This window comes from Pongo pygmaeus, chromosome 14, assembly GCF_028885625.2.
Source record: "Pongo pygmaeus isolate AG05252 chromosome 14, NHGRI_mPonPyg2-v2.0_pri, whole genome shotgun sequence".
Lineage (NCBI taxonomy): Eukaryota > Metazoa > Chordata > Mammalia > Primates > Hominidae > Pongo > Pongo pygmaeus.
In genome coordinates this window covers 122,542,155-122,567,788 of record NC_072387.2, presented here as the reverse complement: position 1 = coordinate 122,567,788, position 25,634 = coordinate 122,542,155, and the positions used below count along the sequence as shown (strand labels likewise).

Here is a 25,634-nt window from a genome sequence, read left to right as displayed (position 1 = left end):
CTCTCACTCCGTACGTGATTGATTTGTTTTCCCAGGACGACCCAGTTACCCGGGCCTGGGGGAGCGGCCTGCGCGGCAGTGCGACGTCGGGCCTGAGCAGGGCGCCTGTTGGATAGCGTAGCAGGTGAACTGCCCACTGCACGTTAACAATCATAACCCCCTGCACCCTTTAAACAGGCTTCTTTTTTCTTTTCTTTTTTAAACAGGCTTCTTTCATCAGAAGTGTGAATCAAACCAATGCCGTTAACAGACACACCCCCACACCCACACACCAAATTATGGCCTTTATAGTGCTATCGGCCACCAAGTGCCCTCCAAGCAAGCCCGTCACGCTCGCGACTCCGGGGCCGCTCTGTCCGCGCAGCTCGAGGGCCCCGGGCCACCTGTCGCCCGGAACTTTCTCGGCCGGCCAAGCAGCAGCCGGGGGAATGCACCTGGCAGGGCCGGGAACGCTTAGGCAGCCGCACGCGCGGCTGCGGCGCAGGGAAGAAGCGGGGGATTGTGGGAAGCGCCCGCGCTTTCGGCGGGTTCCGTTAAAATGGCGCCCTGGTGGCCGGCGGCGCCCGCGCCTTAGCCTGTCAGGAGTCGGGAGCTTGCGGGTCGCAGGGAGGGCGCGGGCCGCGGTCCCTGCGCGTGCGGCGGCGGTGGCGGCTCTGCCCGGACCCCAGTGCACGGTTCCGGGCGAGGATGGCGACCCCGGACCAGAAGTCGCCGAACGTTCTGCTGCAGAACCTGTGCTGCAGGATCCTGGGCAGGAGCGAAGGTAGAGTGGCCGGGAGACGCGGGGCCCGCAGACCCGTCCCGGGGGCTGCTCCCTGCGCGTGCAGCCCTAATACGTTCCGGGGCTGGAGGAACGAGGATGCAGGGCCGGGACAGAGGGCTGGGGGACGGGCCGAAGACGTGGGGCCCGGACGAGGGAGCGGAGGGCTGGGGTTCGGGGGTCAGGGAGCCGGGGAGGACAGCGGAGGGCTGGGGCTCGAGGGTCAGGGAGCCAGGGAGGAGAGCGGAGGGCTGGGGGCCGGGACCGGGGCGGAGGGAGTGGAGAGGCCGAGGCCGGGGCGAGAACGCCGGGCCGGGAGGCGGGAGGGCGGAGCCCGAGCCGGAGCGGGCTGAGTCACCGCTCACTCCGCGCGCGGATCCGTCAGTGAGGACGGGAGGAATGCCAGCTCGCCAATTTATCCCCCTTCTCTGGTGTCACGCGCCGGGGGAGGGCGCCTCTGCGCGCCTTTGGGTTCATCCTGTGTGGGGTGGAGAGAGCGGCTGCGCCGCGGAGGAGGATGCGGGGTGTTGGAGTGTCACATCATCGTCCCTTTTCATTAGGAAAGTTTAACTGGCTTGAGTATTATGGGAAGGGGGTGTTAACGACTATAACTGCCGTTATTTTCCTACTGTTTAAAGGGTTGAAGGTTGGATTTGATATAAAACTATTCTGGGAAAGTTCACATGGCGAATGTTGTTACTAATAAGCAAAACTAATCCTATACAGTAGGTAAAACCATTTTGTAGCCGAGGTACTTTGAAAGAAATGGTACAGGATGCCATTTCTTGCTCTTTGTTTTGGCCGGGTTGGTGGGGGAGAGAGTGAGGATGCACCATGAGGGAATTTTCTGAGTAATGGAAGCAACTGAGTTACGTCTTAAGCACCAAAATGTGGAAAAGAAGTTATTCAGTTTTTGAAGGAAGACTTCAAAGTTACATTTAAAGTACTGAGAATGCATTTTGACCTTTCATGCTTCATGACAATTACTGTACATAATTCATTGGATGTTCTATGATAATCTTGGGGCAATCATGAATGATTTTGTGTCACTATTAAATGAATGACTTCACACAATTCTTGCTACATCTTGTAAAGTTTGATTCTATCACTTTATTTATCTAAGAAATCTTTGAGGACAACCCCGTCCTCAAAGTTCCCCCCAGGAACTGTGCTAAGTGCTGGTGATGCAGATGCACAAGTCATTCCTCCCACAGATCTGACAGACACTCTAGTGGAAGAGACAGATGATAAACCAGCCATGTTAATTAGCAGTAAGTACTGTGGCGAAAAAGTAGGGTAAAGGAATAGAGAGAGAAGAGGCAGGTGAGGGAAAGCCTCTGAGATATTTAAAGAGACCTGAATGGAGTAAGGGAGGTCCATTTGAACATCTGGGGAAGGTTCTGAGTAGAGAGAACCAGTGAAAAGGTCTTGAGGTATGAGCATGGCCTGCCCTCGTTTGTTTTTGTCATTAGCAGACTGAGTTTCCTTTCTCATGTTTCATGTTCCTCGTTATAGGGGGAATCAGATAAAACTAAGATTGTTAGGACTTACCCACCTTAATGTTAGTGTTTTCCTTATACCAGTGGTTCCAGAGTTTTTTTTTCTAGGGATAAACCACACATTCATACATTCCCATTGTCATAAATTGGATTTTGAAATTCATTCATCATGAGCTAGAATGATATTTCTCAACTTAAAAACTTTTTTTTTTTTTTTTTGGGACGGAGTCTCACTCTGGTTGCCCAGGCTGGAGTGCAGTGGTGTGATCTCGGCTCACTGCCAGCTCCACCTTCCGGGTTTATGCCATTCTCCTGCCTCAGCCTCCCGAGTAGCTGGGACTACAGGCGTCCGCCACCACGCCCGGCTAATTTTTTGTATTTTTAGTGGAGACGGGGTTTCACCGTGTTAGCCAGGATGGTTTCCATCTCCTGACCTCGTGATCTGCCCGCCTCGGCCTCCCAAAGTGCTGGGATTACAGGTGTCAGCCACCGCGCCCAGCCAAAAACTTTTTTTTTTTACATTGAAGATTCTTTGATATAAAAGTTTTGTCCCTTCTAAGTGATTGAAAAGCTTCTTTTTAGCAAAATTCTGTATCCTACTATCTTCTGTATCCTATACAGTAGGTAACTGTATCCTATACAGTAGGTATACATTTAGAACTGTGTCTAAATTAAAAGTGGGCTCTCAGATCCTGACAGGGTCCTCTCTGAATAAATTATTTATTTATTTATTTGAGATGGAGTCTTGCTCTGTCACCTAGGCTGGAGTGCAGTGGTGTGATCTGGGCTCACTGCAACCTCTGCCTCCTTCAAGTGATTCTCCTGCATCACCCCCCCAAGTAGCTGGGATTACAGGTGCATACCAGCACTCCTGGCTAATTTTTGTATTTTTAGTAGAGATGGGGTTTCACCATGTGGCCAGGCTGGTCTCGAACTCCTGACCTCAAGTGATCCACACCCCACCCCCCTGCCGCTTGGCCTCCCAAAGTGCTGGGATTACAGGTGCAAGCCACTGCTCCCGGCCCTCTCTGAATAAATTATGTCATGAAGTCCATTAAAGGTGATGCTCTTTTTGCTATGTTCTAGATAGCTAGGATTGTCAAGCATTTATGATATAATTTTAAATTATGCTGCTATTTACTGAAGAATTTATAAATAGTAGCTTACCTTGTTCTTTCATTTGTTATACCTTAGTGAGCAAAGGAGCAATATTAATTACTGCCTTTACAATATTTGATGTTAAAAAGTTTGATTAGTGAGCATTTTATCTGGTAACTCCATAGAATATTTGATTAATTACCTTATTCTTTGATGACATGTTACTAACAATTGGCCTTATGCTTTTGTAATACATTTTTTTTAGTACTATGAAATCAAGGCATAATAGGTGCTTGTTACTTTTAATGAGAATTTCATATGAATCACATTTTTATAAGGTATCTTTTAAAAAATTATACAGTTGACTTCAAGGGACCTTCAGAAGCAAAGCACCTACATATAATGGTGCTTGACAATTTTATAAAGTTAGCATGACCGTGATTTACCACCTTTTCCAACTTATAACATCTATGAATTTGCTTGAAACACATACTGCCAGCCAGTCATAGTCAAATCCTGTCTCCATATCCCTGCCCCTCCTGGGAGCACATTTATTTATTATGTCTTTGGGTAATTATTCTTATCATTGGAAGCAGTGTGCTTGATGTTAGTGTTCAAAACTGTCAGAGGTAACACTTCTTTTCATAGCTACTTTGTAATCCTTTTTCTAACTATGAGGTAAAGAATACATAAAGAGGAATTTATATTAGATAAGTATTTCATCATAAATGTTCAGGTATGAATGCAGTACACAACATATTTGAAGATGATTGCCATAATATGCAAGACCTCTATGAGTATACTGCAAGCCACTATCAGAAGATAAAGGAGTATTGTTTTGGTGATTTAGTACCACAAGTGGTGTTGCTATTGGTTTCATGATTTTCCAAAACGGTAAAGAGCTTTTGATGAAGTTCCAAATACCGTGTGATATTCCTTTGGTTGTATAATTACATTCTTGGGAAGATCAATGTGTATTACATGTATATTAAGATATACATTAGATGTGTATTAAAACTTCAGAGTTTCAGGCTTTGTTTCAAGTTTTACTTAATGGATTTACTATTTTTAAATAAGTTAAAATTTAAAAATTGTTTTGGCTTAAATTTCTAATATGGTAACTATGGATAGATATAACCTACATAAACTAAAGCTTTTTGGAGTTCTCAATCATAATAGGGTAAAGAAGCCCTGAGACCAAAGAGTTTGAGAACCACACATCTAGAGTAATGTTTTTGTTGTTTTAGAGCATTGCTTTTCAACTAGAGCCACGCATTGGAATCGCCTGTGATTACACAAGAACCTGATAACGTTGATTGCCTGTGGGAAGGGGAACTGGTGACCAATGGTTGAGAACAGGACTTTTTATGGTATCTAACTTCACGCCTTTTCATTTTAAACTCTCTAAATGTGGGACTTACTTGGAATTAATTTTGTGGGCTCCATCTCTAGGGCTTCCGATCCTGTAGGTCTCTGTTGGAGCTTGGCATCTGAAACGTTAAAATGCGTGATAAGTTACTCTAACTTGCATCTGGAGTCAAGGATGGCTAGTGTATGTGCTCTGCTCCTCTACTGAGCACTGTGGCTTGCTCCCAACGCCCTCCTGACCCCTCCGCATCCTTCAGAAAAGCAGAAGTGTGGAACATAGAAGCCACACTGTCGACAAGAAACAGGAAGGCAGAAACTTGGGTCTTCCCAAACAGTTCAACTTTTCCGCAGTTGTTTTTTGAATCTTGAGAAAGCACACAACTGTGGAGTTTCTGTATTCACTTGAGTCGCATTTATTTTTGTGCATCTTGAAGTTCAGTTGTCTTTAACCTGAGTGTATATAGAATCTTTTGGGGATACAGAGGGCAACTTTTTTGTTTAAAAGCTCTTGGGCCCACATCCAAGTGTCTCTGGAGCCTTCACATTTGGGACTGAACGCAATTCCAGCTGAGGTTCTTGCCTTGGCTTTCTATCTCCTCTAGTTCCTCTTCTCTGCAGTCAGAGGGTCCTTTCTAGAAAACCAATCTCATCGAATCTGTTGAAGGCTTAATTTGTTCTCTATTTGTAGTCTTCAAGATGAAGACAAAATTATCTTGCTTAAGGTTAAAAATTGGGTGCATTTTTTGAGTTGTGATTTTAATGGCTGTAGTAGATATAGTATGTATTTAAATAATATTTTCAGGTTAATAACAATACAAATAGCTAACATTTATATAAAACTTAAAATATGCTGGATGTTGTGCTTATACTGTGGTAGAATTTTGGTGAACCTCATTTCCTAGATGAGAAAACTGAGACTTTGAGAGATTAAGTAGTTTGCTCACTATCATCTGGCTAGTAAATTGCGGGGCCAAGGTTGGAACCCAGGTTTCTGATTCCACAGCTTGATATTTTGAATTAATTCACCCCTGCTCTTAAGTGTTGAATTCGATGGCGAATTTCTCTGTGTGCTCGATAGAGACAACAAGTCATGGCCCAGCCTGTGGGATGGCTTCTCACCTCTACCCACTCTTGTGTTTAGAGTGTACAACTCAGCAGCACTGCTCTCTGGTCAGGCAGTGTGCCCTTGCATTCATCGAAATATTTTCAGAGGATCATCAGAGGAGTGTTCACTCCCCTTCCAGGAACCCGAGAACTGCCCACCCCTCACACACCCAGAGCAGGTTAGAGGTGGGAGAACTAGACCACTCCTTAGGTGATTTGTGGCCAAAAAAAATGGAGTACTCTATTTTTTACTCTTGGATTAAGCAGAATCATCAGAGATCTACATCTGGACCTTGTCACCTGGGGCTCTCGAGGAGTGACTGGCTGAGTGGCATTTAGAGCCCTGTGGCACGGCCTCCCTGCAGCAGCAGTGTCCAGTGCCGCCCTTCCCTGTGGGTTCCCCTCTCTGCTCCCTGGGCTCCTCATGTGGCAGCCTTGGCTGCCAGGCTAAGGGTGCTTCCTGCAAGGCCTTCCGTCAGCATCTACTTCACGAGGTCCTCCTGGTCATGAGCTGTCATAGTGCCCTCATTTTCTTTGACGCTCTTATCACAGTCTGCCTTGGGTACTTATGTGCCACATTTGTTATGTTCTACGTCTGTCTCATTAACCACTGTACATCATATTGTTAGGGCCTGACGTGTTTGGCCTATAGTAAGTACTTAGGAGTTATTCATTGAATTACTGATTGGGTTTAATTATACTTTAAAGACTGAACAGTATTTTGGGAGTATTTAAACCAGAAGCGTGTAGTGGACATTGCTTGATTTTTCCCAGCTTATTCTTTGATTGCAGGTTCACTAAACAAGGAATGATTGCTATGTCTAATTTCTTCAGTCGTCTGGATTCTGTGTTTTTCCCTTTGAAACACAGATTAAGTAGATTTGGTTTAAGAGGTAACTGTTGGATTTTAAAAATATTTTATAATCAGCAAGAAGGATAGACTGGAAATTTGGTTGGTAATAGGACAGGGAGACTCAGGTGTGGCTGAAGAGGTAAGTGGGAGTGAAATTATGACGTCCGTCTGAGGTGCAGAGAAAGTGAGGAGGTGAAGAGGAGAGTGTTTCTGGCATTGAAGAGTTCCTAACTTTTTGGTAGGAGAAAGTTGAAAAGTATATAAAACATTTGGAGTGGGGATATTTATGTGATGTACTTAAGTGTGCAAATGGTAACCTAAAAATAATTTTTACTGGCTGGGTGCGGTGGCTCACACCTGCAATCCCAGCACTTTGGGAGGCCGAGGTGGGAGGGTCACTTGATCCCGGGAGTTCGAGACCAGCCTGGGCAACATGGTGAGACCCTGTCTGTTCAGAAAATATAAAAATTAGCTGGGCATGGTGACACATATCTGTAGTCCCAGCTACTTGGGAGGCTGAGGTGGGGGATCACTTGAGCCCGGGAGGCAGAGGTTACAGGGAGCCGTGATCTTACCACTGCACTCCAGCCTGGGCGACAGAGTGAGACCCTGTCTGGAAAAAAATATTCTTAAATAGTGACACAACTTTTTAAGGAAACTTTTCAATGATACTTTTAATATTTATAAAATTAGTATATACTCAGTGTAAAAATTCAGAAAGTGTGGAAAAATATAAGGAAAAAAATAAAAACTACCCCGACCCTGTGACCCCACAAAACATTTTAGATTTCATTTTGTTCCTTTCCCCACTATGTAGGCATTCACTGGATTCTTGCTGACACAGTGCGCTTGTGTCTGCTTTAGCTAGAATAGAGACAGAATGATGGTGGGGGGGTTGTGGTGTGAGTGCTTAGAGGATGTGGGGAAGAGCGAGCTGGGCGCCGAGCTGGAGGTGAGCTTGGTGTGTTCCAGGAATAGCAGGAGTGCAATGTGGGGAGCAAGGGGCCGGCTCCCTGGGCTGGGGCCAGGAGTTTGGGTTCTGTTGTGAGTGTGATGGGAGTGTGTGTGAGCAGAGTGATGATAGTATTTGTATTTTAAGAGGATCACTTTGACTGCTGGGTGGATAATTCACTCTAAGGGGGCAAAGGTGGAAGCAGGTGACCAGCTCCTCAGGAGACTTCCTGTAATGGGATGGTAGCTGTGGAGTGATCATATTTGGGATATGCTTTTAGAAATAGAATCAACAGGATTTGCCGATCTAAATAATTACTTAATAGTCTGAAAATGTCTTTATTTCTCTTCACGCTCCTATTCCCGAACTCTTGGATCATCAGTCAGATATAGACATTTTGGTCTGAAGTGTTTTTCCTCTGCCCACTTTGAAGGTATTCTTTCATTATTGATGAGAAATCTGATGTTAATCCATTTCTTAGTCCTTTGAAGTTGTATCTGGTAGCTTTTAGGATTTAAAAAAATCTTTTATGTTCTGAAATTTTGCAATAATGTGTCTAGGTGTGGAACTTAAAAATTTACCTGGATTAACACTTGATCCTTCAATCTGAGTACTTTTTCTTTTTTTTAAATTTATTTATTTTTTTCAAAGCTAGTGACAGACTTAGAATTTTTTTTTTTTTGAGAAGGATCTTGCTGTATTGTCCAGGCTGGTCTCAAACTCCTGGGCTCAAGTGATCCACCTCAGCCCCTGAAAGTGTTGCAATTACAGGCATGAGCCACCACGCTGGGCTGACTTTTTTTTAATGATAGAAAAATTTTATTCTTCTTCATAATTTCTAACTGTTCTTTTGTTGTGTTTGATTTTCTAGCTTGCATTTAAATTGTCCTTTAGTATCTCCATTCTGCTGTTTAGCCCATTTAAAAAAATTCTCAGTGTTTAGGTTCACAGTGATTTCCTCTGTGCTACCATTTTGCCTTTGTGCTGGCAGCCACCGTCCTGTGTCTGTGTATGTCCCCGCTTCTAGAATTTCGCATAAATGCAGTCATACAGTGTTCAGTCAAAAGTTTGGAGACTTGTTTCTTTCACTTAGTATAACGCATTTGAGATGCATTTACAGTGCCATATCAATAGTTCACCTTTTCATTGCAGAGTAGTGTTCCATTGTATGATGAACCAGTTTATCCGTTTTACCACTGAGGGACATTTGGAGTACTTCTGTTTTTGGCAGTTATGGATAATGCTGCTATGAACATTCATGGACAGGTTTTTTATGTGAACATAAGTTAGTTTTCTAGAATAAACACCTGCAAGTGGGGTTGTTGGGCCTCGGGGCAGGTGCATACTCATTGTTTTCAGAAGTTGCCAGACTCTTTTCCAGTATGGCTGTGGCTGCTTTGCCGCTGCACCAGCAGTGTGGGAGAGCTCCAGGGATGCTGTGGCCCCGCTGGCAGTCAGCAGTGTGGGAGAGCTCCAGGGATGCCGTGGCCCCGCCGGCACTCAGCAGTGTGGGAGAGCTCCAGGGATGCCGTGGCCCCGCCGGCAGTCAGCAGTGTGGGAGAGCTCCAGGGATGCCGTGGCCCCGCCGGCAGTCAGCAGTGTGGGAGAGCTCCAGGGATGCCGTGGCCCCGCCGGCACTCAGCAGTGTGGGAGAGCTCCAGGGATGCCGTGGCCCCGCCGGCACTCAGCAGTGTGGGAGAGCTCCAGGGATGCCGTGGCCCCGCCGGCACTCAGCAGTGTGGGAGAGCTGCAGGGATGCCGTGGCCCCGCCTGCACTCAGCAGTGTTAGTGGTTTTTAATCTTAGCTATTCTAGCAAGTGTGTTGTGATATCTCAGTGTGCTTTTAATTTTAATTTTCCTAGTGATGTTGAACATCTGTGTGTGTGTGTGTGTTTGCCATTCATATGTCTTCTTGGTGAATTGTCTGTTCAAAACTTTTGCTTATGTCTTTGTGTTTTGCACATATTTTTTCTCAGTATTTTCATTCTCTTAACAGTGTCTTTTGCAGAGCAAAAGTTTTTAATCTCGATGAAGTCCAATTTATGAATTTCTAAAAAAATGGGTCATCATTTTGGTGTCATGTAGGAACTCTGCCAAACTCAAAGTTGCAAAGATTTCTTCTTTGTTTTGTTTTATTTCTGAGAAGGGATTATGTTTTACTCTTTTATTTGAGTTAATTTTTGTTGGGGTGATCAGACCCAACACCAGGTCGTGGGGGTGACGAAGTCTGGCGGAGTCGAAGGAATGAGAAAAGACAGTTTGAGAGCGAAAGTGGGTCCAGGGGGCCATCGCTAAGTATGGAGGCTGTGAAGGCCCCGAGCTCTGGAAGCCCAGACTGTTTATTGGTGATCAAACAAAGAAACAGGTGGTGAGAATGTGGGGGTCGAAAGGTCGCGTTGCATTAAGCACATGATTTACAGGTGTGATGGTTTAGCATATGCTCTGCTACTTGAGATAATGGAGAGCAGGTTCTTTTAACTCAAGATACAATCGATCCTGGGAGAGCAAGGAGCAAGGAGCCAGCAAGTCTAGATACATTCCAGAGCCACGAGCCCTGGACTGTATCCAAGCCACAAGGGGTTTTATGCCCTGGGCTTAGATTATGGTGTGTCAGGGTAGCCTTCCACCCTTTAGCACAGATTGGTGTTCCAAAGGCCAAAAGGGGTTTTAGACCCTGGACCCCGGACATGTTCCAAGACTCTTTTACATTAGTCAGACATGCAAGCCCTGCCTCAGCTTCTCCCAACACTCAGCTTTTCTCAACAAATTTTCATACGTGGCATGTGATATAGGTTGAAATTCATTTTTGAGTTTACCAAAGAAAGCTTTTTCCCCCCTCACATTTTAGTTGCTTTCTTATCTTGAAGACTAAAAGTTTGAAAACGGAGCTTTAAAAAATATTGATGCCATGGCCCCCCACTCCAGACTAATAAAATCAGAATTTGTGAAAAGTGAGTCTTGGCATTAATATATTTTAAAAAAAAGTTTTATTTTAGAATGATTGTAGACTTACAGAAAAATTGCAAATATAGAGTTCCTGTAAGCCCAGTACCATTTCGCCTATTATTAGCATCTTACATTCCCGTGGTACACTTGTTAGAATTAATTAATTAATAATGATACACTAATATTAATGAAGCTCCATAGTTATTTAGATTTCCTCACTTATCACTCGGTGGCCTTTTGCTGTCTCTAGGCTCCCTCTAGGAATGTTACGTTCAATTTTCTTGTCTCTTTGGGCTTCTCTTGACATTGACAATTTCTCAGACTTTTTTTTTTCATGATCTTGAGAATTTTGAGGATTAAAGGTTACTAGTAGACTGTCTCAATTGAGTCTGATATTTTTATCATGACTAGACTGGGGCTATGTATTTTTGGGAGGAAGACCCCCGAGGTGAAGTGACATTTTCATCACATCGTATGGAGGATGCCTGCCACCGGGGTGATTCATCATTCTTGAAAGTGACCTTGATTGCTTGGCTAAGGTGTGTGTGCCAGGTTTCTCTGCTGTGAGTGGCTCTTTTTTTCTGCTTGTGTTGTGCTCTTTGGAAGAAAGTGTGCCCAGCCCACACTTATGATATGGAGTTATGTTTTAGCTACGTCCTTGAGAGTGAAGTGTCTACATAAATTACTTAGCCCTTATTATCTTTTAAATTTCTATAAGATCAGTGGCAACATACCCTCCTGATTCTGTGTTTTGTCTTGTTTTTCTTGGTCAATCTGGCAAAGGTTTATCAATTCTGTGATTTTTTTTCTTTTTTTTTTTTTTTAAGAATCTTTTTTTTCCCCCTACCCCACCATTTTTTGTTGTAAATTTCCTTGACTGCTGGGGTTTTTTTTTGTCTGTTTGTTTTACCATTTCCTAATGTGTACTTTGAGTTTTGTTTTTTCTTTTTCCAGATTTTGTCATATAAACTGAGCTTATTAATTTGAGGTCTATCTTCCTTTTTAAAGAAAGCATTTTATGCTATAAATTTTCCTGTAAGGACTGTTTTAGCCACATATCATGTATTTTGATATGTTGTGTTTTTATTTTCATTCAATTCATTTTCTGATTTTCTTTGACAGTTTTTATTGCCCATGTATTTTTTTCAGCTTTGTTGAGGTATAATTGATAAATCCAAAATGTATATATTTAAGGTGTGCAATGTGATGCTTTGATGTATGTATGGATTGTGAAATGATTACCACAGTGAAGCTAATCAACATGTTCATCAGCTCACCTCAGTACCCGTTTTTTGTGTGTGTGTTTGTGTGTGTGGCGAGAAAACCTATGATTTACTCTCAGCAGATTTCAAGCACACAATCCATTGTCATTAACTACTGTCCCCATGCTGTGTGTTAGGTCTCCAGAACTCATTCACCCATGACTGCAAGTTTGAAGTGCTTGCTCTTGGAGTAAGAAGTTGCATTGCTTTCTTCTACTGCAACCCCTTGAAAGTGCATTTACTGTAGTTTGAGGCTTTTCCCGGAGAGATTTTTAGGACCTTTATAGAGAAAGAGAAAGGAGTAGCAGTTTTTCCAATTTGAGGCCTGTTCTGACCTTTCTTTTGACAGCTCAGTCTTGCGTCTGTTAAATTTTTTAACTGTTCAGAATTACATTCATTCCATGAATTTTTAAGTCTTGTAGTTGTTACTGTGAAGATGTAATATAATGATATAAAACAACCTTTTAAATAAAGTTTAATTTAAATAATGAAAGGGACATATGTAATTTTCCTATGACTGCTGTAACAAATTACCACAAATTAGTTCGTTTATTCTCCTGTGTTTCTGGAGACCAGAGCCAAAGGCAGTGTCCTGGGGCTGACTGCAGGTTGCAGGGCTGGGCTACCCCTGGAGGCTCTGGGGGTTGCTGCATCGCCTTTTCCAGCTCCAGTGACTGTGGTGCTCCTTGGCTCATTGGCTCCTTGGCCCATGTGTGTGTTGACTGACTGCCAGATGTTCGGAGATTTTTCAGATACCATTCTGTTAAGGATTACTAGTTTAATTCTGTTAGTGTTAGTGGTCATACTTTGAATAATTTTATTGTTTTCTGTTTAATCAAACTGCTTTGTGACCCACAATTCAGTCTGTCCTGAATGTTCCACGTGCATTTGAAAAGAGTGTGTGTTGTTTGGTTGTGGGGTGGGCTGATGTGTGAATATCGATTAGGTTTAGTTGGTTGTTGGTGTTCAAGTCGATATCCTTGCTCATTTTCTCTTCACTTGCCCTTTCGATTACTGAGAAATGCCCCTTGATGTCTCCAGATGTATTTGTGAATGTCTGTTTTTCCTTTCAGTTCTATTAGAGTTTGCTTCATGTGTCTTACAGCTCTGCTGTTTAGAGTGTTCACATTTAGAATTGCTATGTCATCTTGGTGAATTGCCCTTTTATCATTTTGTGATCCCTACTTTATCCTTGTTAATTTTTCTTAGTCTAAAGTTTGCTTTGTCTGATAGAAATGTAGCCAGTTCACGTTCTTTGAACAGTGTTTTCATGGAATATCTTTCTTCTTCCTTTTGTTTTTAAGGATATCTTTCATCATGTCTCAGTTGGGCTTCTTCTCGATAGCACACAGCTTTAAGGGGTGACTTTTTCTGGCTTCCTCTTCTGTGCTGCTGCCCTCACTCTCTGGTTCCCAACACATTTCCTCATGTTCTGGCTAAAATCCGAACCCCCAGCCTGCCAGCCTTGTGATGGAGTCTTGGGGCCATTATTGGTTCTTGTCAAGTGTGGAATGAGGCAGCCCACTGTGGGGTGCCCCTGAGTGAAGGTAGAAGGGGCTGGTAGCCTGGCGCAGGGCTGAGAGAGCTGTGGTGTTCCTCCCTCCCTCCCTCCCCACCTGGGCCCTGGCTTGAGACTGGGCCTGGCTCAGAGATTTTTCTGTCTTTGCCTGTTTGTGGTTTGGGTTTTGGAGTGTTACCCAGCCCCAGCTGGTGTAGTAGACAGCAAACACATAAACAAAATATCAAAAATAAAAAATGGGGGAAGTCACTCCAGGTTTTCCTTTGATCCATGAGTTTCATACCCAGTCTGCTTCTCTTACCCATTGTTCAGAGTCTGATTAGAGGTGTTTTATGTATTTTTGCCAGAGTTTTACATTGTCATCAGTAGTGGAGTGTGCTTACTCTGTCTTGACTGAGATGACTTCTGTCTCTAGTTTCTTCTTTCAAGTCAATCCTGTTTGTTTTCTTTACATCTTTCAGGGATTCTTCAGTTTCTGTTTCACCAAGAGTGCTCTTCTTAGATCCACTTTTCTGGTTTTGTTTATATCTTCCTTACATCCTTTCTTACATTTCTGGGGATTTTGGATTGTCTGTGGATTGGGCAGGGGAAGCCGCACTGTGAGCTCAGAGTGCCAACTTGAAGGTTTGCTTTGGATTGGGCAGGGGAAGCCACACTGTGTGCGTGGAGTGCCCACTTGAAGATTCTCTGTGGATTGGGCAGGGGAGGCCACACTGAGCTCAGAGTGCCCACTTGAATTTCCAGGTGCCACTTATAGTTCCACTTCCTTCCTAGGATGGAGAACAGTGTTGGCTTTTGCTGGCAGATGCAGCTGGGCACTGCCCTGTCGGGCTGCTCCTCTGCATCCTGGGTTGAACTGGGCCCAGCACTCAGTGGTGGGGGTGGGGGGATCTGGAGGTATCTACTGGTAGCTTGACTTCTAGAGTCATAGAAGTTGGGCAGACAGGCAGGCTATCCCACCCTAGTACCAGCTCCAATCCACTTATTGAAGTGGTTGCTTTACTCGGAAGGTGGAGGCTTTCTGAAAGATTTCTTCCTGCCCCTTGGCGTTCTTTTGCTGCTGAGATTGTAGTGGGGAACATTCTTCTCCCAGATCCCTTGTGCTGAGGGTGGGAGTTCCTCAGATTGGGAGTTTGCCTCTGCAGAGATGAGAGCCTGGATTTTTTCCTAGGGCTGAGGCAGTTGCTGTGAACCATGTAACTTCCAAGCCCCTTCCCTTCTCATCCTTTCTGTCTTGTATGACTTCTTTGGACATTTATTCCACTCCAGGTTTCTCCCTCTCCACTTCTGCCTGGACTGATCTGGTGATTTCCTTGTCTTGGCTGTCTTAATTTCCATCTTTTTGCCTTTTTGTTTTAGTTTTTGAGAGACTTCTTCAACTTTAAATACAAGCTTTCTACTTATTTTAAAAAACATCTGCCTTCATACTTTTTTTTTTTTTTTTTTTTTTTGAGATGCAGTCTCGCTCTTTCACCCAGGCTGGAGTGCAGTGGTGGTATCTCGGCTCACTGCAAGCTCTGCCTCCTGGGTTCACGCCATTCTCCTGCCTCAGCCTCCCGAGTAGCTGGGACTACAGGTGTCCGCGACGGCGCCCAGCTAATTTTTTGTATTGTTAGTAGAGACAGGGTTTCACCGTGTTAGCCAAGATGGTCTCGATCTCTCCTGACCTCGTGATCTGCCCGCCTCGGCCTCCCAAAGTGCTGGGATTACAGGTGTGAGCCACTGCGCCCGGCCTGCCTTCATACTTTTAATATTCAAGAGCTTGTCTTCTCTGAATTTATGGCATACTGTTTTATTTCATGGATGTGTTATGTCTAATCTCATAGGCCATTATAGCTTCTTTGTTTTTGTACATCTTGCCCCCATTTTCTTATTTCCTATGTTGTTACTTTTTCTTAGAGTTTCCTTTTTTCCTTCTTGTGTTTGTTTCTTTTTTGTTTTAGATGATGCCCTCAGGTGTCTGATGATACCTGTTCTTTTCATCTTTAAAAGTGGAGTTGTCGGAAGGTCTTGGCTAGGGCAGCATTTGCCCAGTGCTGAGCTTCCTTGTGGAGGACAGGCACACATCATCTTGTTGTCCTTTACAGATACTGCGTTATTTGACAATTGGAAGTTTTTTGGCACCCTGCATTGGGCAAGTCTTTAGGTACCATTTTTCCAACAGCATGTGCTCACTTTGTATCTCTGTGTCATATTTGGAAATTCTCACAGTATTTCAGACTTTTTCATGATTATTATATCTGTTACGTTGTTGTGTAACTTGTGATCTTTGATGCTGCTATTGTAATTGTTTTGGGGTGCCATGAAGTGCACAAACTTAATCAAAAAGTGTTGTGTATGTTCTGACTACCCTGCCAACCAGCCGTTCCTTGTCTCACCCCGTCTCCTCAGGCCTCCCTATTTCCTGAGTCACAACAATATTGAAATTAGGCCAGTTAATAGCCTTACAGTGACCTCTTACTGTTAAAGTGCAATTAGTGATCAACAGAAAACCAAACACGACGTTCTCACTCCTACGTGGGAGTTGAACAGTGAGAACACATGGACACAGAGAGGGAACAACACACACCAGGGCCTGTTGGAAGGTGGGGGGTGAGGGGCGGGAACTTAGAGGATGGGTCACTAGGTGCCGCAAACCAGCACGGCACACGTATACCTATGTAACAAACCTGCCACACGTGTACCTATGTAACAAACCTGGACGTTCTACACATGTATCCCACTTTTTGTTTTTTAGAAGAAATAATAATAATAAAAAAATTAGTGTTCAAGTGAAATGAAGACTCACATGCCTCTCACTTTAAATCAAAAGCTAGAAATGGTTAAGCTTAGTGAGGAAGGCATGCCAAAAGCTGAGATACGCGAGAAGCTAGGCCTCTTATGCCAGTTAGTCAAGTTGTGATTGAATAGGAAAAGTTCTTGAAGGAAATTACAAGTGCTATTCCAGTGAACACAGGAGTAATAAATTAAAACAGCCTTATTGCTAATATGGAGAAAGTTTGAGTGGTCTGGATAGAAGATCAAACCAGCCACAGCATTCCTTTAAGCCAAAACCTAATCTTGAGCAAGACCTTAACTCTGTGAAGGCTGAGAGAGGTGAGGAAGCTGCAGAAGAAAAGTTAGAAGCTAGCAGGGGTTTTTAGTTCATGAGATTGAAGGAAAGAAGCCATCTCCATAACATAAAAGTGCAAGGTGAAGCAGCACGTGCTGATGGAGAAGCTGCAGCATGTTATCCAGATCTAGCTGAGATCATTGGGGAAGGTGGCTACACTAACAACAGATTTTCAGTGTAGGTGAAACACCCTTCTATTAGAATAAGACGCCATCTAGGACTTTCATTCCTAGAGAGGAGAAGTTAGTGCCTTCCTTCAGAGCTACAAAGAACAAGCTGACTCTTGTCTGGGGCTAGTGCAGCAGGTGACTGAAGTTGTTGAAGCCAGTGCTTGTTGACCATTCCAAAAATCCTGGGGCCCTTAGGAGTTATGCTAAATCTACTCTTCCTGTGCTCTAGAAATGAAACGACAAAGCCTAGATGACAGCACGTCTTCTTATAGCATGGTTTACTGAATATTTTTAAGCCTACTATTAAGGTCTACTACTCAGAAAAAGATTCCTTACTGCTCGTTGAGAATGGAGTTGTTTTCATGCCCACTAACATGCATCTGTTCTGCAGAACATGGACCAAAGAGTAATTTCAACTTTCAAATCTTATCACTTAAGAAACACATTTTATAAGGCTATAGTTGCCGTAGATAGTGATTCCTCTGATGGATCTGGGCAAAGTAAATTGAAAACCTTCTGGAAAGGATTCATCATTCTAGATGCCATTAAGATCATTTGTGATTCATGGGAGGAAGTCAAATTGTCAGCACTAACAGGAGATTGGAAGAAAGTGATTCCAGCCATCATGGATGACTTTGAGGGTTCAGGCCTTCAGTGGAGGAAGGAACTGCAGATGTGGTGGCAATAGCAAGAGAAGTAGAAGAGGATCTTGAAGAGGTGACTGAACTGCCACAATCTCATGATAAAATGTGAAGGGATGAGGAGTTGCTTCTTGTCGACGAGCAGAGAAAGTGGTTTCTTGAGATGGAATCTACTCCTGCTGAAGTGCTGTGAACATTGTTGAAATGACAACAAAGAATTTAGAATGTTACATAAACTTAGTCAATAAAACAGTGGCAGGGTTTGAGAGGATTGGCTCTGTTTCGAAAGAAGTTCTACTGTGGGTAAAATGCTATCAAACAACATCACATGCTATGGAGAAATCTTTCATGAAAGGAAGGGTCAATCGATGTGTAAACTTCATTGTTGTCTTATTTTAAGAAATTGCCACAGCCTTCAGCAACCACCGTCCTGGTCAGTCAGTAGTCGTCAGCATCAAGGTGAGACCCTCCAACAGCAAAAAGATTTCGACTTGCTGAAGGCTCAGATGATTGTTAGCATTTTTTAGCAATAAAGTATTTTTGAATTAAGGTGTGTATATGTTTCTTTCTTTTTAGACATAATGCTGTTCCACACTTAATAGACCACAGTATTATTAAACCCAACTTTTATATGCACTGGGAAACCAAAAAGTTTCATGTGACTCACTTTTTGTGATATTTTCTTTAATATGGTGATTGGAACCAGATCTGCACTATCTCTGTGGTCTGTCTGAATTTGACAAAGACCCGTGTGCTTGTTGGGGATCCCCACTCATCACCATCTGTCTCTCTTTTCTCTTGGGCTGATCAGTTTTCCCATAGACAAATTGTGCATCCTGGAGTTCTAGGAAGGACTGGGGGTCCCTGAGTTGTCTGTTACCTTTACTTAGTGACCGGAGCCACCCTAGTGTCCATCCAGACCAGGCTTGCTAGGTGGGTCTCGGTGGTTGTCTGGCAGCGTGGGATTGGGTGGAGGACCCAGGAGTCTGTTTCCATCCAAACTTGCAGCCAGGTCTCCCCCTTCAGCCCTGCTTGCTTCTGCATCCTGAGAGTATCCAGTTCCTTCCTTTCCTGAACCTGCCTGGGCTCTGCAGTGGGAACTGTATTTCTTGACATTTGTTCCTCCCACTCCCCTCTCCCCATTCTTAACCTGACGGACATTTAGTGTTCAGGTTTCGTTGTCCTCTTGAATCAGTTACCACACATCCATCTGCAGTCCAGCTTCTCACATTTTTTGACTTCTCTCTGATTCCTTTCTGCCTTGTTTTCTTTGTCCTTGTTGGTTTATGTTTTTAGTTTTAAAAACTCCTTTATCCTCAATTTTATGGTGTTTTTGAAGGGAGTAGAGGCACATGTGTTTAAGCTGTCATCTTCATCTAGAGGTGCGAATGCAAATTAACTGTCTATTTTGACTGTTGAGTGACCTACTTCTGGCTTTTTGTGTTTGTTGACCCGGGAGCTTCTCAGAGGCTCTCTTGACCTCGCCTCCTCCTCCTCTTGTTCATGTGTTGGGATGTGACCCTTTCTGTTCCTTTTCTTTTCGTGATTACTGAGCCAGTTTGTTTTTTGTCATCTAGGATTTTTCAGACTTTCTGGTGTGTTACTGTTCTCATTCTTATTTTATTGAACTCTTATTTCATTCATTCATTCTGTTTTGATTTCTTAATAGCTTTTCTGGCCTCTCAGTTAAGACCTTGGGGAGGTGGAAGATAGATGTTATTACTAGTTCACTGTCTTGAACTGGAAGCTTCAGGTGACCAGAACTTAACCTGATTGGTAAGAATCCACATCCTTGTGTTTGCCTTTCAGCTGATGTTGCCCAGCAGTTCCAGTATGCTGTGCGGGTGATTGGCAGCAACTTCGCCCCAACTGTTGAAAGAGATGAATTTCTAGTAGCTGAAAAAATCAAGAAAGAGCGTACGTATTTTTCTTAAATGTCATGTGTTGGATTCTTAAACTTGTCAGAGCTTAAGCAGATGTATGTATGCATGTGTGTATGTGTGTATGTAGTTCCCAAGCACATTTTAATATTGGTACAAAATAAGGACAAGTCAATTCTGTTGTAGAGTCAGAACTATTAGAACATAATACTTTAGAAGGTTTAATTCTGGGGTGGTGCATAAAGCTTTTGCAAATCCTGGCACCTTAGAGAAGAAAGCTTTCCATTTGTTAGCTTTTGGTTGGTAAGTAGGTTATCTGATTATCCCTGGTAGGGCTCTGCCACCCCGCTTCACCTCTGGAGAGTCTGAGGGGGAAGCTCAGCTCTGAGTAATGAGACGCCACACATGAGCTGTCCTGTTTGAAATGTGGTTTTTCCAGGTGGCCAGCTCTCCATCCTTACAGTTCTCTGGGCTGTATAAGCCAAACCCAGTGGTACTTTTCAGTTGGCCTAGAAAAGAGGCCTGCGCAAAGGTCAGTGCATTTCCCTGCTGGGGCCTCCCCGTTAAACTGTCCAAGTGGAGTAGATGTTGGCCTTGGGTCTCAGTAATAACACCTTCTGAAAGTCCATTTGGCCTTGGGTCTCAGTAGTAACACCTTCTAGAAGCCCATTTGGCCTCAGTAGTAACACTTTATAGAAGTCCATTTGGCCTTGGATCTCAGTAGTAGCACCTTCTAGAAGTCCATTTGGCTTTGGATCTCAGTAATAACACCTTCTAGAAGTCCATTTGGCTGTGAGTCTCAGTAATAACACCTTCTAGAAGCCCATTTGGCCATGGGTCTCAGTAGTAACACCTTCTAGATGCCCATTTGGCCGTGGGTCTCAGTAGTAACACCTTCTAGAAGCCCATTTGACCGTGGGTCTCAGTAGTAACACCTTCTAGAAGCCCATTTAGCCTTGGGTCTCAGTAATAACACCTTCTAGAAGCCCATTTGGCCTCAGTAGTAACACCTTCTAGAAGTCCATTTGGCCTTGGATCTCAGTAATAACGCCTTCTAGAAGTCCATTTGGCTGTTGGTCTCAGTAATAACACCTTCTAGAAGCCCATTTGGCCGTGGGTCTCAGTAGTAACACCTTCTAGAAGCCCATTTGGCCTTGGGTCTCAGTAATAACACCTTCTAGAAGTCCATTTGGCCTTGGATCTCAGTAATAACACCTTCTAGAAGTCCATTTGGCTGTTGGTCTCAGTAATAACACCTTCTAGAAGTCCATTTGGCCTTGGATCTCAGTAATAACGCCTTCTAGAAGTCCATTTGGCTGTTGGTCTCAGTAATAACACCTTCTAGAAGCCCATTTGGCCGTGGGTCTCAGTAGTAACATCTTCTAGAAGCCCATTTGGCCTTGGGTCTCAGTAATAACACCTTCTAGAAGCCCATTTGGCCTTGGATCTCAGTAATAACACCTTCTAGAAGCCCATTTGGCCTCAGTAGTAACACCTTCTAGAAGTCCATTTGGCTTTGGATCTCAGTAATAACACTTTCTAGAAGTCCATTTGGCCTTGGATCTCAGTAATAACGCCTTCTAGAAGTCCATTTGGCTGTTGGTCTCAGTAATAACACCTTCTAGAAGCCCATTTGGCCGTGGGTCTCAGTAGTAACACGTTCTAGAAGCCCATTTGGCCTTGGGTCTCAGTAATAACACCTTCTAGAAGTCCATTTGGCCTTGGATCTCAGTAATAACACCTTCTAGAAGTCCATTTGGCTGTTGGTCTCAGTAATAACACCTTCTAGAAGCCCATTTGGCCGTGGGTCTCAGTAGTAACACCTTCTAGAAGCCCATTTGGCCGTGGGTCTCAGTAGTAACACCTTCTAGAAGCCCATTTGGCCTTGGGTCTCAGTAATAACACCTTCTAGAAGTCCATTTGGCCTTGGATCTCAGTAATAACACCTTCTAGAAGTCCATTTGGCCTCAGTAGTAACACCTTCTAGAAGTCCATTTGGCTTTGGATTTCAGTAATAACACCTTCTAGAAGTCCATTTGGCCTTGGATCTCAGTAATAACACCTTCTAGAAGCCCATTTGGCCTCAGTAGTAACACCTTCTAGAAGTCCGTTTGGCTTTGGATGTCAGTAATAACACCTTCTAGAAGCCCATTTGGCCTCAGTAGTAACACCTTCTAGAAGTCCATTTGGCCTTGGATCTCAGTAATAACACCTTCTAGAAGTCCATTTCGCTTTGGATCTCAGTAATAACACCTTCTAGAAGCCCATTTGGCCTTGGATCTCAGTAATAACACCTTCTAGAAGCCCATTTGGCCTCAGTAGTAACACCTTCTAGAAGTCCATTTGGCTTTGGATCTCAGTAATAACACCTTCTAGAAGCCCATTTGGCCTTGGATCTCAGTAATAACACCTTCTAGAAGCCCATTTGACCTCAGTAGTAACACCTTCTAGAAGTCCATTTGGCCTTGGATCTCAGTAATAACACCTTCTAGAAGCCCATTTGGCCTCAGTAGTAACACCTTCTAGAAGTCCATTTGGCTTTGGATCTCAGTAATATCACCTTCTAGAAGCCTATTTGGCCTTGGATCTCAGTAGTAACACCTTCTAGAAGCCCATTTGGCCTTGGATCTCAGTAATAACACCTTCTAGAAGCCCATTTGGCTTCAGTAGTAACACCTTCTAGAAGTCCATTTGGCTTTGGATCTCAGTAATAACACCTTCTAGAAGCCCATTTGGCCTTGGATCTCAGTAATAACACCTTCTAGAAGCCCATTTGGTCTCAGTAGTAACATCTTCTAGGAGTCCATTTGGCTTTGGATCTCAGTAATAACACCTTCTAGAAGCCCATTTGGCCTCAGTAGTAACACCTTCTAGAAGTCCATTTGGCTTTGGATCTCAGTAATAACACCTTCTAGAAGTCCATTTGGCCTTGGATCTCAGTAATAACACCTTCTAGAAGCGCATTTGGCCTTGGATCTCAGTAATAACACCTTCTAGAAGCCCATTTGGCCTCAGTAGTAACACCTTCTAGAAGTCCATTTGGCTTTGGATTTCAGTAAGAACACCTTCTAGAAGTCCATTTGGCCTTGGATCTCAGTAATAACACCCTCTAGAAGCCCATTTGGCCTCAGTAGTAACACCTTCTAGAAGTCCGTTTGGCTTTGGATGTCAGTAATAACACCTTCTAGAAGCCCATTTGGCCTCAGTAGTAACACCTTCTAGAAGTCCATTTGGCCTTGGATCTCAGTAATAACACCTTCTAGAAGTCCATTTCGCTTTGGATCTCAGTAATAACACCTTCTAGAAGCCCATTTGGCCTTGGATCTCAGTAATAACACCTTCTAGAAGCCCATTTGGCCTCAGTAGTAACACCTTCTAGAAGTCCATTTGGCTTTGGATCTCAGTAATAACACCTTCTAGAAGCCCATTTGGCCTTGGATCTCAGTAATAACACCTTCTAGAAGCCCATTTGACCTCAGTAGTAACACCTTCTAGAAGTCCGTTTGGCCTTGGATCTCAGTAATAACACCTTCTAGAAGCCCATTTGGCCTCAGTAGTAACACCTTCTAGAAGTCCATTTGGCTTTGGATCTCAGTAATAACACCTTCTAGAAGCCCATTTCACCTTGGATCTCAGTAATAACACCTTCTAGAAGTCCATTTGGACTTGGATCTCAGTAATAACACCTTCTAGAAGCCCATTTGGCCTCAGTAGTAACACCTTCTAGAAGTCCATTTGGCTTTGGATCTCAGTAATAACACCTTCTAGAAGCCCATTTGGCCTTGGATCTCAGTAATAACACCTTCTAGAAGTCCATTTGGCCTCAGTAGTAACACCTTCTAGAAGTCCATTTGGCCTTGGATCTCAGTAATAACACCTTCTAGGAGCCCATTTGGCCTTGGATCTCAGTAATAACACCTTCTAGAAGCCCATTTGGTCTCAGTAGTAACACCTTGTAGAAGTCCATTTGGCCTCAGTAGTAACACCTTCTAGAAGTCCATTTGGCCATGTGTCTCAGTAGTAACACCTTGTAGAAGCCCATTTGACCTTGGATCTCAGTAATAACACCTTCTAGAAGTCCATTTGGCCTTGGATCTCAGTAATAACACCTTCTAGAAGTCCATTTGGCTGTGGATCTCAGTGATAACACCTTCTAGAAGCCCATTTGGCCTTGGGTCTCAGCAATAACACCTTCTAGAAGTCCATTTGGCCATGCGTCTCAGTAGTAACAACTTCTAGAAGCCCATTTGGCCTTGGATCTCAGTAATAACACCTTCTAGAAGTCCATTTGCCCATGGGTCTCAGTAATAACACCTTCTAGAATCCCATTTGGCCTTGGATCTCAGTAATAACACCTTCTAGAAGCCCATTTGGCCTTGAATCTCAGTAATAACACCTTCTAGAAGTCCATGTGGCCTTGGATCTCAGTAATAACACCTTTTAGAAGCCCATTTGGCTGTGGGTCTCAGTAATAACACCTTCTAGAAACCCATTTGGCTGTGGATCTCAGTAATAACACCTTCTAGAAGCCCATTTGGCCGTGGGTCTCAGTAATAACACCTTCTAGAAGCCCATTTGGCCGTGGGTCTCAGTAGTAACACCTTCTAGAAGTCTGTTTGGCCTTGGGTCTCAGTAGTAACACCTTCCAGAAGCCCATTTGGCCTTGGGTCTCAGTAGTAACACCTTCCAGAAGTCCATTTGGCCTTGGGTCTTAGTAATAACACCTTCTAGAAGTCCATTTGGCCTCGGGTCTTAGTGATAACACCTTCTAGAAGTCCTGCATGGCACAGTTTTCCACCCCTGGCTATTGCATTATGAACTATGTTTGGCCCATGGTCTGTGGAGGTCCCACAGACCTGTGTGACTGCACTGGATGGCGAGTCAGTTCTGGATAGAGTTGAGGGTGTGACCCAGAGTACTTCACCTAGACATAAGTGCTTTTGCCTGTTCAGGGCTGGATGAGCAGTGGGAGTCTGAAATGATCCATCTGCTGTTACAACGCAGAGCTTTGGTGTTGCTGAGCATGCATGTATTATTTAAGATGGGGAATAAAAATGGGCTATTTAGACTGCTGTTAATGTATTAAAATTTATTTTCCTCAATGTCTATATAACAACATAAGAACACTATACTCTCCTCTTGAACCCTAAACCATTTTACACATTTTAGATGATTACTGAGGACTCCAACAATTAGGTACTATGATAAATGGACCATTTCCTTTACAAAGTTACATTTCATGGCCTCATGGTGAGCATATTACACATATTTAAGCATACTACTATAAGTGTGTCATAGTAGCTAAAAATAAAGTTTGTTGAAACTCATAAAGAACTGACAGCTACATTGTTGCAGTGGATATTCAAGGGAATCTGGGATTTTCCCTTTAAAGAAGAAAACTGCAACAATGTAGAGTTTGTGTTTCCTGTGGGTGTTCTGTTTTGAGATTAAGGCATGTTGTGTATTGACTGACTCAGGTGCCTCTGGGGTGTCCCCAGCAGGTGTCCCCAACTCTTCTTGGGAACCTCCAGTGAGCACCACCTCCTTCAGCACCTGTAGTCCTTTCCTGTGATAGGCACTGTTAATTTGTCATGTTTTATGAATGCTTAGACATTTGAAATTTGATTACAGTTGTTGATAGTTGAGTTGATTATGGTAGCTCTGCTCTCTGGAATAATACAGAAAAGTTAATTTTCCATTTGATGTAACCGACCTCAAATAATAAAGTGCTAGTATGTTTTATAGTGAAACAAATTGCAAAAGTGATCATGTGTGACAAAACATTTTCTACACTGGCAGGTGGGGTACATTGTAACTGGAGATGTGTTATAATTTAATAGAGAATCAATTTAATAGAGAAACATCACTTATTTGTAAATACTTTGTGTTCATTTTCTTATTTTATTGTGCTGTGACTAGTGCATGTATGAATTAGTGCCAGTCTCATTCTATAGAAAGAGCATCACTTGCTTGATTTCATGGTTGTATTTGGAGTCTATTTATGTTGTAAATACAGTAAATTATATTAAATTTTAATTGCATTCATTTTGTTTAATGCATTTTACGTAGTATATTTTAAGATAGCTTTCCTTTTCCATATAGGAAGAGTTGAATGTATAGTCACGATTAGATTATGTAATCTCTGGTATGTGCTTCATACCAAGATCCTTTTTTAGCTGAAGAATATTGGGTTGGCTGTAAAGTCAGTCATTATCTTCGTACAGATGAATTAGAACATTTAATGCTAAATGTGATTGGCTGATGAGCTCTTTATAAAGTCATACTACTAAAATGGGATAAATACAAAGGTTCATTAGAGTATTGATGTTATAAGCTAGCCTTTGAAGGTGGCACCTTTCTAGTGGGTGTAACAGCTTCTTTGAGAGGCACCTGTGCACAGGTGATGTTTGCAGTGTTGTAAATGTGAGCAAAGTGGGTTCTCTTCCCCCAGGGAACCCAATACAACTGCA

General features: G+C 43.3%; 1 protein-coding gene across 1 annotated transcript in view; it reads left to right on the top strand.

Annotated features, from left to right (window-relative positions):
• The first annotated feature begins 454 nt into the window (after nt 1–454).
• The window catches only part of TUBGCP3 (tubulin gamma complex component 3), a 105,982-nt gene continuing 80,802 nt past the window's right edge, over nt 455–25,634 (top strand). Inside the window, exons 1-2 of the mRNA XM_054446560.2 lie at nt 455–763; nt 19,094–19,201. Coding sequence (XP_054302535.1) covers nt 688–763; nt 19,094–19,201 — 184 coding nt within the window. The 5' untranslated portion in view covers nt 455–687. The remainder of the gene's footprint in view (nt 764–19,093; nt 19,202–25,634) is intronic.